Raw genomic sequence first — 12070 nt, 5'->3', positions numbered from 1 at the left:
GAAATGCAATCTTCTCCCAGGGAAAGAGAAAGGGAAGGCATGGGTTGGTTCATTGGAGAAAGGGGAAAGGGATTTCATATCGAAGAAAATGGTGGAGGCCACATCAATCCTTCCTCTTAACCTAGCCTAGAACAACTCCATATTTTGGCGATTACACATATTTTATTAATCATAGACTATGAAAATTATTGTATAATGTATCACAAATATGGCACATCCGAAAATTATCCATCACTTTACCATTTTGGATGGTACATCCCCCAAACATATGGCACAAACAAGTTTCTTATGCATCATAAATGCAAAATCAATTTTTTTTATTGATTTATAATCAACTTTTAACATGTCTCATATTATTGCTAGAGGTACATTGTGTAAAACTCTGCAAAGTAACCAAAAAAATTTTCTTAGAAGGATTCCCTCCAAGATTTGTGTATTTAAAAATAATATATACAAGAATTAAGATATGATTTTTTTTCCTACAGCCTCTGTTTTATTTCAATTACTTTATAACGTTGTATGCCCAAGTAAACAATTATTTAGATGTATTATCATTTAGTTTATAAATCTTGCATGATTTTTTTTTCTTTGATCCATGCTCATGATTTTTTGTGTTGGCGAACCAGGGGTCTATTCATTAAATTTTTAAGGTGACCTTGTCTCGATGTTAATATTAGTGCCATACTAATTTTAAAATTTTTAGCATCTATTCACAATGCTCTATGACCGACCACCTTATCACAATCCTACTGACCTTAACTGTAAAATGGGATTGATTTTTAAATAAAGCATTCATTGAGTCTAAAATCATGTAATATTTATTACTTAAATTTTTTAATCATATATTTATTTCTAACGCAACTAGGATACATTATTTTTCATTTCATGATAAATATCTCTGCAATATTTATTAAGTTTATGTGCATATGTTTTAAGTGATGTATAAATATTAACATAACTTTTAACAATGATTATTTGCATATTATTTTTGTTAAGGTAATTCTTGTTACTCTTTATTACACGTTAATAACTCGCAAGCAGACTATAAAAAAAAATTATTTTTAATAGGATGTTATAAACCCAAAGAAAATATTGAAGTTTACACAAAATATATTAACTAACTAAAAATATAAACTTACGCATAAACTAGTTACGTAAAATTAAAATATGTAGTTTTTTTAAAAACAATACTGAAGTTAATTGAGCTAAGAAAGGGAAGAAAAAAAATCAATGTGTTAAATGAATGTGCCCCATAATATAGAGAATAACATGTAACTTCTTTGATATAACTTACTTTATTTACAAACAGATGACTTTTTTCAACAAAAGTTATGTTTCAAGGAGATGCTAATGCTGCGGTGCCTAGTTTTCTCAACTTAATATTTGTGTTAACATCATTTCTCTGAGAATACCAGGTTATGAATAGTCTTGGTACGTGAAGCTAAACGTTAAGGTTAGTTGTTTAGTGGCAAAAGTTTGTGAATAGCCCCTTAGGGTAATGGTGGGTGAAAATCTCATCTCTTGCACAAAAGCTTAAAGCTATAAGAACAAGAATAAAAACTAAGCAAAATAAATACCACTGATATCTGAAATAATTTATTATAGCGTAATTGTAACATCTACACGTGATGATTGTCACGAAGCATTTTTTTTTAAATAAGTCTTTATACAGTACGTGATCATCTGTGTATTTTTGTTACACTGAGAACAAATTTTAAGAGCGAGAGAGTACATATATGAGCTAAGTAAAGAGTATTTTCAATTTTTACAATTTTTTGTATTTTTTTTAAATACGTAGCAGTCTATTAAATTACATCATAAATACTTAATGGCAAGTCAATAACCACGAGAGAAAAAAAAAAATACGCTTAGCTTAAAATTTACTTTTTAGGATGTCTTGTTCAGTCTGAACCAACAAGTTCCACAGCCACTAGCTTTTTTGTTTTTCTTCTTATCAGCTCACGACGTAGTTGACCACTGCAGGTTGCTGACCGTTTGAGATGCGCTGACGCAAGTGTCATGATCGGTGCGGCACGAACACGGGCGCGCGACCGCCAGCCACTATGCGCATGACTGGTCCAGCGATATGGCCAGCTTGTTGCCCTTGTCCACCCAGTTCCTCAGCCTGCCGCGCAGCTCCTCCAGGGACTTGGACTTGGCCTTGTTTATCCTCTTGTACTTGACGTCTTTGGGCTTGGTGACGGAGCGGTGGTTGCTCATGACGCGGTTGTAGGTGGTGACCTCGCGCTCGGGCTGGCGCGCGGCGGTCGGTCGGGTCTCGTTGAGGCGCTCGAAGCTGCCGCAGAGCGCGTGCAGGCGGCCGGAGCTCGGCTCGTCCGTCCTGTCCGTCCTGTCCGGCCTGTCCGGCTCGTCCTCCTCCACGCTGTACACGGTCTCCAGCACCTCGGGCCGCCGCAGGAAGCCGTTGGAGCGCCGCAGCGAGTACTTGGAGCCCGGTTCCACGGCGTCGGACACGCTCCGCGCCAGCGTGGCGGCGTCGGGCGCGTCGCGCGGAACCTCGTGCTCGCAGTCCAGCACGACGGCGCTGTCGCTGTCGTCGAGCGAGTCGAGACCTGCCTCGGCGTGCGGCGGGTCGAGCCCGGCGTCGGCGAGCCGCGCCTGCAGCGCCTCGATGCAGCGCTGCTGTCGCTCGATGACCGCCTCGCGCTGCGCCAGGAGCGCGCCCACGTCCTTCTGCTTGCGGCACAGCCGCGACTCGAACAGCAGCAGCTGCGACGACAGCAGCTTCAGCTGCTCCGCCCGCTCGCGGTTCAGCCGCGCCATCTGCTCCTCCTGCGAACAACCTCTCAACTTCAACTTCCATCGCGCATCTACCAACACCTTTTAATATATATATATATATATATATATATATATATATATATACTGTATAGAAGTCGCGAGTGGATAGGATTTGCTCTACGTTTTTTCAGGAGCGTATGCTGAGCAGCTTGGGAACTTCGCCGCTGCAGTGCGCTGCCGTAACGCCCTGTATCGTCTTAGGTTGTTATTTACACGTTAGAGCGCAGCTCTGTCGCCCGTTGTCATTCCCCGCACCCCACACCTATCATCATTCACTGCAGCTCAAGTTCGTTCAATGGGAGGGGGAAGGGGTGTTTGAAGAGTTCGACACTTGTCCGCTAGGGACCACCACAAGTCGATGCCCTAGAGATGGTGGCGATTGCGGCGGTGAATTAACCAACTACCTCAAACCGTATTAGAAATTTTAACCTGGGCTGGCGACTTCTATACAGTATATATATATTCAAAGCTAACACTGTCATAGGTCACGTAAGATAAAAAGAAATTCATGGTACTCAGTACAAAACGGGAAGCCTACAACACACGTAGTTTCGGTTCCCTGCGAGAATTTCCGAAGATTTCCGAAGTTTTGCGTTTTGGTGTTAACGCCACTTCAGACGCTAAATCAGAAGTTTCCAATGAAAACAAGCATGTTGTGACTGACCTGACCTAACCTAACCTAACCCTTCGATTTTTTTAAATTTCAATTTTTGAGAGAAATCCGAAGTTGCACGAACGTGGTAGGGAACCGAAACTACGTGAGTTGTAGGCTTTCCGTCCAAAACATAAAAGTACGTCCAGTCCGGAGGTTTGAAAACCTACACTCTGCAGTTATATTAAAAAATACACAGTTTACTATTGGCAGTGGTTATTTTTCGCAAAGGTCGATTCCAAAAAAATGTTGCGATAATTTTGCATTAATCTTTACAGCCATAAATTAAATAACTATTTAATTAGATGAGACTGGAAATATATTACCGTAAATATTAAAATCATATTAACAAGAACAATGGACATCAAAGTTATCAAACCCATGAATACAGACCCCTGCCATTTCGCGGCACGTTTAACCAGCAGGTTGGACTCAAACACACAAAGTTTCTTTCATAAGTGTGATTTTGCCCGCGGACAATCTGATAAGAAATACAAAATTCCATCCTATCCAGATTTTAGTTACTGAGTTGCCGGATTCCACGGCCCTGGCATCCAAAGATAATTTCCTTCAACCAGAAAAGAGAGTCAAATATACCGCATAGTGATATAAATAGATACCGATAGTATCGTGGTATATTTAAACACCAGGCTAGACTACGCAGACTTACTTATAATCGAAGGATGGTAAAATGACAATTGGCTGCTTAATTACTGTCAAATAGCTCCATGTTCAAAACAATTTTTAAAAACACATAATTTCGAAACGTGCTGGTTAGTGTATGTATTTACTATAACCAACAAACGCATTGTGTGACACAACGGTAGACGTAAATGGACAAATAAAGATAAATGCCAAATGCTTTTGAAGTTGCTGTTTCCAACCATAGTCTGGCACGAAATGGTGCACTAGTGATTATACAGGTTCCGGTAAAATATATTTTTTGGGTGGAGATTCGTTCGCAAACGTACGAAACTAGTTTCAAAAAATATTTTACGATTGTACTGTTTTCTAATGCGTGTCAGATTGGCAGCGCGATGGTAAAACACACCCCCTACAAATGTTTATGTTTTTTTATTGATGCATAGAGATGGTGATTTATTACGAAAATGTTTGATATCAAGACAGCCTACTGAGACTCTTAATGTAATGTTTGGAAGAATTATTATTTTACATGGTGTAGTTATTTTAGGACGAAACACAGCCGTTCTGTATGTACTGCATTGCTTCGTTATAGCTCCAGTCATTCTCCTTTTATTGACTAATGACAAAAATATTTCTTGCAGCCAAAATAGTAAGAATAAATTACAAAGGTTCGTATAGCCTATATCTCTACCCAAAACATTCCTGGCAAATATTGTTTTCCAACCATCATTACTAATTATGATATTTTAAGGAAACTTTCGCTGCTTGATAGATAGGCTTCAACACACTTCGTCCACGTACGAAACATTTTGAGAATGACCGGCCCGTTGGTACTCGAATACAAATGACCATCAGCAAGCCAAGCAGATTATTCCGACCTTACGGCCGGCGTTCTCGCGTTCCCCTCCCACATATGCGCCCTAATAGGGTAGGGTGGGAGTAGAATTCCAGTTCTCTTGTTTAAACATTCCAGAGCTTTTTTAAGTAACAGAACTGTGAGGGATCGCTCCCTGATTGTTGATCGGGAGGGTGTCAGAGCTTCGGCGCCGACCAGAGGCCATCAGCATAGTCGCCGCCTCAGCCCCTCTACCATCACTGAGAGAAAGGTTTCTTTGCCTCAACAAAAAAAAAAAAATGTTTATATATGACGAAATAAATATTTTTTGTTAATTCAAACAAACATTTTGTAGTAGGAAAGATTCTGTTGACCCAACAAAATGATTTTGGTCAACTCAAATATATATATTAGGTTAGGTGTAACAAATCATTTTTGTTACTTACCGAGTTTGGTTAAGCTAACAAAAAATATTTTGTTCCGCCAAGTAAATATTTGTTTCGCCATACATATAGCCTAATATTTGTTTGATTGAAACAAACTTTTTTTTCTCTGTGCACACTCAGCTGACCAAACAGTACTAGAATAAAGGGGTTTCCCCCCCTTTTGTTTGATGACCCAGCGTTCTTAGCCGTTTGGGCCTACCGCCCTGGGGCCCCCACGGGCATGGATGCGGATCACACCGCATACGCAACCGGGAAGGGCGTTAGAGCTTTTGGCTACACACAGAGGCTGAGGCTACCCATCCCAGCTTGTGCACTCCCCTCGCCCCCCCCCCCCCCCACCCCACTCAGCGGGGGTCCCAGGCGTGCGAAAGGCGACGGGGCACCGCGGCGTGGTTACCTGGGCGCGGACCCGGCGGCGCCACGCCAGCAGCTGGTGCGACTGCGCGCGGTACCGCTCCCGCAGCTCCCTGATGACTGCCCTCGCGTCCTCCAGGTTGTCCACGGCCATGTCGGGGCCCCTGCAACACGCGCCGCACCGCTCTCGTCACTGCGTCGCCCCGAACACCCCCGAGAACTGACCACGACAAACAAGCAAGGCCATGGGCCGTGGATGAGGGGGTCCAGTACCAGGCCCCCCCACATCATTCTGTGGGCCCCGTTGCTAGAGGTCATGATGATAACCCCCCCCCCCCCCATTTTTTACACTAAAAAGATTTAAAAATTTTTTTTTGGCTTCAATGTATATTGTTTTAGTTATATTTAGGGACCGGAAAAATTCGCGGGTTCAATGACCTGCAGGATGAACTCCATAGTTCTATAAATACACTCGGTCAAATGCCACCCACTCATTGGCTGCTGTCTTGTGAGACGTTCCAACGTATAGCAGCCTGTGATTTGATAAAGCTTTGGTCGGGCGTTTCTCATTGGCCCAGAGTCATTCAGGTGAGTTGTAAGCCAATAGAAGAGGCAGCACTGAGGTATAACTATTTGTATTTTAGCCTATCGCGAATTTTTCCGGTCTCTAGTTATATTAATTCTTAACCTTAATCACAATTTATTTTTCAAACGCACATCGAAACTAGTTTTAAGTCAAGTGTTCAGATTGTCAAAGTACATTTATGTTGAATAGTGGCAAATAAATGAGTGTAACATGGTGTCACGTCGGATGTTGGTGGTTTTTTTTTTTACTGGCAGTTGTAGATTCAGACACGTTCTCTACGCACAGCATATTCCGAATCACATTAATCATCTGGTGTGACATTTCGTCGGTAACTAAAATTAGGCCCTGATTGTTTAATTGTTTTCTATGATTTATTTTAAAATATCTACTTTTTTTTTGTTTTAATTTGTTTATTCTTGCCTTCTCGGGCCCCATAGACTCACGGGCCCCGTTGCCGTAGCAACGGTAGCACCGGCCATGTGGGGGCCCTGTCCAGTACACCCATTACTAGAGACCTGCCAAATTCGCGGATTCATTTCGTGATATGCTACAATTCAAATAATTATACCTTAGCGCTGCTTCTACAACTGGTTCACTGTGTTAATCTGGAGTAATGAGGGCCAATTAGTAGGGACACCTGTATTTCGCGATTTCATTTCATGTCAAGGTATTTCACAAAACTCTTGTAGCTTTTTCTAAGAGTCATGGCAAATTGTGAGGGTGCAGCAGCACGGTGACCACATTCTCATTGGCCCCGTCAAGAGCGGGACGACACCACCTCTCACCGACCTCAGCCAATAACCACAGGAGAAAAGCTACAGTGTTTTGTGGAAATACCTTGACACGAAATGTATTCGAGAAATACAGGTGTCCCTACCAATTAGAGACCCTCGCTCAAAGAAGTGTCGAATCTCAGACACTCAGCCGACACGACTCACAAGTCAGCAGCCAATGAACAGGTGGCATTTGCCCGAGTGTGTAGAGTGTAGTAGAGTCTATATCCTGGAGGTCACTGAACCCGCGAATTTTGCAGGTCTCTACATTACATATGTATCATTTTTCTCTATAACAGAATTTAAAGGAAAGTTTCTGTCATGCTTAAATAAAATGTCGGGGAATAACAACCTTTTAGAACTCCAACCTACCTTTACAAGTACAAATTTACTTAGGTATTGATTTTTCCTGAAGAAACTAAACATGTCATAATTTGGTTATTTTTTTTTTATACTTTGATGATTTCTTTTAAACAAGTCATACATGCAAAATACTTTTGTTGTTAAACACATAAAAACACGCATTTTAAGGTTTTATGAAAGACGTGTGCACAAACAGGAATCAGAGATATAGGCTACTTTACTTGGGAAAACAATTCCTCTCGCTTCTGTGTACGAGGCATATAGGGCTATAATGGGGACGAATCACATTATTGTAGGCTACTAAGCATTACAATAATCCTTATGAAATAATCTGTAAGTAGACGATAATCTCTTATAGTAACAAAAGGTTTCTATACAACCACTTCTGGTTAGTTAATCATATTAATGCGTTAAAATATTCCAAATTAGCAGCGGCGCGTGGCCTCGATGGTAGCGGGTCCATGGGCGATTGCCCGGCTACCCCTGTCCTGTAGCCGTCCCTGCACAACGAGATGTCACGTGGTGCAGGCGAAATGCAACACGGTCTGTTGTTCCGCATCGAAAGTCGCTCGGAGTATTTTTTTCCTTAGCCCAACTAAAACGAAGTGTATTCTGTAGGAGCAGGGGCGCAACAACAGGGGGGGGGGCAAGGGTATTTTGCCCCCCTCTGAAACCATGAAGTGGGGGCAAACGGGGGCCAAAGAAAGTGCTGTGTAATCAATTTTTAGATAATAAAACTGCTTAAATAGCACCATTTTCCACCTTTAAATACAAATTTTTCCCAGGGGAGGGCCCCCGGAGCCCCCGCTTCAATAGGGAGGATCGATGATTCTTTATAAAAAGGTATATTCCCCCCCCCCTTTTGGAAATGTAGTTGTTGCGCCCCTGTGTAGGAGACGCCAGGGTTGGTGAGGGACCTAGGCGCATCTCGGGTCGAAGTCTATAAGCCCGGACATGCAGGAGATTAGCCATGCAGGGAGGGGGTCGCATGCAGGGGACTGGCCAGCACGCTTTGAGGAAGAGCGGACCCAGGCGGCCTCCTCTGTCCGGCCGAATTTCCGCGTCAGCCAGGCACAAGGGCGTTATCAGGACAGAGACGTGACTAAAGATTGGTTTCCACCCCGGGGCAAGAACTCGTCGGCCGACCAAAACCAAAAACCTTTCCAAACAACATCTAATATCGCTATTGCATACTGATTCCACTATTCCACTTCCCGGGCGTGCCCGAGCGGAGCCGAAGACGCACGAGTGCACGACGCGGTCAGGCGCTCCCAGCTGTGAGGTTAGTTGCGGACCGCTCCGTCAACAACCGCCCCCCCCCCCCCCCAGGTTACCCTCGACCTAATCCCGTTGGGGAGGCGTGTAGGGGGGAGGGGGGTTAACACCATCCACCGGTTCTCCACAACATCCACCACGTTTTCGCACTCGCGGACTTGACCCAGGAGGGAATCAAACCCAGATCGTGAGTGATATCTAGGTGGGCCCGCCCGCGAAATGTTCCAGTCTCTTTCATTGCTGGATGCTGCCTGCGCGGTGGACGCTAAGTGAACTAAACATCTTTATAACCAACTACGTTCGACACATCTGCACGGGGAAAAAAAAATTCGCGGACGTGACAATGGTTTAACTGATGAATTGGTACTACAATAATTATTTTTCGTGTTATTTGTTAAGGTTCTGTTTACCTAATTCGTTTGTGAAATCTTTTAAACATGTTCACGCAAATGAATTTTCCGAATAAATATTAGATTTGGATTAATCAAACAGGTCAATTAAAACCAATTTGTATCATTATATTTAGTTCGAATGTAGTCTAATGTTAAGAAACCTATTGTATCTACACTGTTAGAAATTACAGTATATATTACGGACCTTTCAACGAAGAATATAACTCAAACGACGTGTTCTTCATAATTTCAAATAACTGAATCTTCTTAGAAACTACGCAGTATTTTGAACTGCGAGTTGTGTGTTTCGTTTTTAGCACAGGTAAACACATGCGTGCGGACAAAATAAGCGTGTTCTTGCTGTAGTCTTAACCAGTTTTTTTTTTTAATGTTTTGTTAATAATAATGTTCGCAGGCTTTCACGGCCATTGTCTGAAGTAGCTTGGCTTCTGGGTTGTAGCCTTGTCCCTTGACGAATAATTCACCGACGTTTCGGTTGACATTGCAGTCGCCATCATCAGGGAGCAGTTACCTACTGAGGAGTTACTACTCAAGTTACTACTCAGAGCAGTTATCATGGGAGCAGTTACCTACTGAGTAGTAACTGCTCTGAGTAGTAACTTGAATAGTAACTCCTCAGTAGGTAACTGCTCCCTGATGATGGCGACTGCAATGTCGACCGAAAAGTCGGTGAATTATTCGCCAAGGACACGGCTACAACCCAGAAGCCAAGCTACTTCAACTGTTTTGTTAAGATACCGAGAATGTTATTTTGGATATATTTTCGAAATTAAGTGAATTCAGTGTCCGTAAGTTTACGAAGATGCTTGGATGATTTGCGCCCAGCGTGTTTAGTGAACTGAAGGGAGAGTGTAGTGCGGTGCGTGCTCACAACACAACACGGCGCTCGGACGAGAGGGAAAGAACCGAGCGGGCGGAAAGAGCGGGGGTGAGGGTCGCGTGAGGCAAGCTTGTGCCGAATGCGCGCGGGTTGCGTAAGAGGGCGCGGGAGGTGCCCCGAGTCGTGACAGGTAACGAGGTCAGACTTGGCCCCGCCTTCCTGGCGGTGTTGCCGCGTCGCCTCGCCGCCCACCACCAGGTTGCCAAACCCACGACAGCCCAGCAGTCTTACAACTGCAGTGTGCTGAACTGTGTCCGACGGACACTGATTGGTAGGGACCGGAAAAATTCGCGTTTTAAATGACCTCTAGGATAGACTCCATGATCCTCTATGTACTTGTGCAGATTACACCTGCTGATTGGCTACTGACTCGTGACACGTGTTAACTGGGAAGCTTGTGATTCGATACTTCTTTTGTCGGACTTTTTCATTGGTCCAGACTCCTTCAAATAAACTATGTCCCAATCACTGAAGCAGCATATAAAGCAAATTTATTTGGATTCTAGCCTATCGCAAAATGAACCCGCGAATTTCTCAGGTCTCTACTGATTGGCCCACGTGATCCTCTGATGCCACGGGCAGTGTGTTCGAGTACATTGGTCAACCTTGAACTTTTTGTCCCAACCTGCATCCTTTGGTAGCATAGAAGAAGAACACTCGTGGTATTTGCTGTTTTCGGGTCCTGTTTCAAAAAGGTAAACAGAATAATAACAAACACCAAGAGGGCCAATTGAAATACTGATTAGTGCTGTCCGTTTGCGACCGGTGCTTTTCAAAGGCTGAACACACGAATTTATTTTTTGCAGTGTGATTAGAATTAATTTATCATCATTAACTTTTGCCTTACCGAATAACTAAATGTTTAACTTTCAAAAATTAAAGTATTGTTACGATTTACCACGGGGGGTTCGTAAAGGATAGCCCAATTAATAGATTTTATTTCACACACAGTTTTATTTATTACCACTACTTGTCACTTACAAATAATCTTCTAAATTGGCAGATAATTAATTACACGTAAAGAAATGTCAATTCCCCAGTCACTCGTTTCACACACCTTGCTGGGCCGCACTTCCGGCGCAACTCTCGCCGCAGCACCCCTCGTGGGTCTCCGCCGCGGGACTCCGTCGCCGCACTCCGCCGCCGCCGTCACACCCTTCGCCGAGATCCCACACGACTCGCTCGCAACTTCACTCGGGACTCCGCCGCGCCCGCGACTCTATCGCCCGGAAACTCCCGACTCCACTGATCTCACTCACTCCCTGCCCTGGAACCTTCGTCCAAGGACTTCGCCCGGAAACTCCCGACTCCACTGATCTCACTCACTCCCTGCCCTGGAACCTTCGTCCAAGGACTTCGCCACTCTGCCGCACCCGCGGCACTATCGCCCGGAAACTCCGCCGCGGGAGAACTCCCCACTCCGACTCCTCAGATTCTGCCCTGGAACCTTCGTCCAAGGACTTCGCCACTCTGCCGCACCCGCGGCACTATCGCCCGGAAACTCCGCCGCGGGAGAACTCCCCACTCAGACTCCTGACTGACTCGAAGGTCGGCCCAACCTCCTTAAATAGCCCTTGGGTTCCCGTCCAGAACAATCGGGCATGTCTCCGAGATATCGCGCGACCTTCGTCGTCGAAATGCCCAGAAACGCGTCGTGAGTCCTCGAAGGACGCGGTGGTTGCTCAAAGAACGCCGATAAACTCAACAAGCATCGGGTTCCCACAAAACACACCGATAAACATGTCTGAGTCCCTCCATTCCGCAGTGCGGCCTCCCTTAAGTAACTCGATCTGAGGCAGGTGCGCGCCGCGACAGTCAGGATGTCGCGAGATAGTATGGCACGAGATACCAGGGAGAGGAAGCAGGTGGAAGGGAACGCAGACAGGCCGAACGAGCGCGGCGACGCCAAGCACTGCAGCCAAGCGCGATCGTAACATTGCCCCCTCCTTAAACCTGTTCGTCCCGAACAGGTAATGCATCTCCTCCTGGAGGTCCCCATGCTACTCGAAGTTTAGGCCTCCTGCCTTTTCTCCATCGCGGGCTGTA

At 44.5% G+C, this 12070-nt stretch overlaps 1 protein-coding gene across 1 annotated transcript in view; it reads right to left on the bottom strand.

Annotated features, from left to right (window-relative positions):
* Positions 1-1576: 1576 nt before the first annotated feature.
* The window catches only part of LOC134542124 (uncharacterized), a 54153-nt gene continuing 43659 nt past the window's right edge, over positions 1577-12070 (bottom strand). The window contains exons 2-3 of the mRNA XM_063386090.1: positions 5778-5898; positions 1577-2793 (exon numbers count right to left, since the gene is read on the bottom strand). Coding sequence (XP_063242160.1) covers positions 2062-2793; positions 5778-5898 — 853 coding nt within the window. The 3' untranslated portion in view covers positions 1577-2061. The remainder of the gene's footprint in view (positions 2794-5777; positions 5899-12070) is intronic.

This window comes from Bacillus rossius (genome assembly GCF_032445375.1).
Source record: "Bacillus rossius redtenbacheri isolate Brsri chromosome 4 unlocalized genomic scaffold, Brsri_v3 Brsri_v3_scf4_2, whole genome shotgun sequence".
Lineage (NCBI taxonomy): Eukaryota > Metazoa > Arthropoda > Insecta > Phasmatodea > Bacillidae > Bacillus > Bacillus rossius.
The sequence above is the reverse complement of the archived record's forward strand: the minus strand, read 5'-3'. Positions and strand labels throughout refer to the sequence as shown.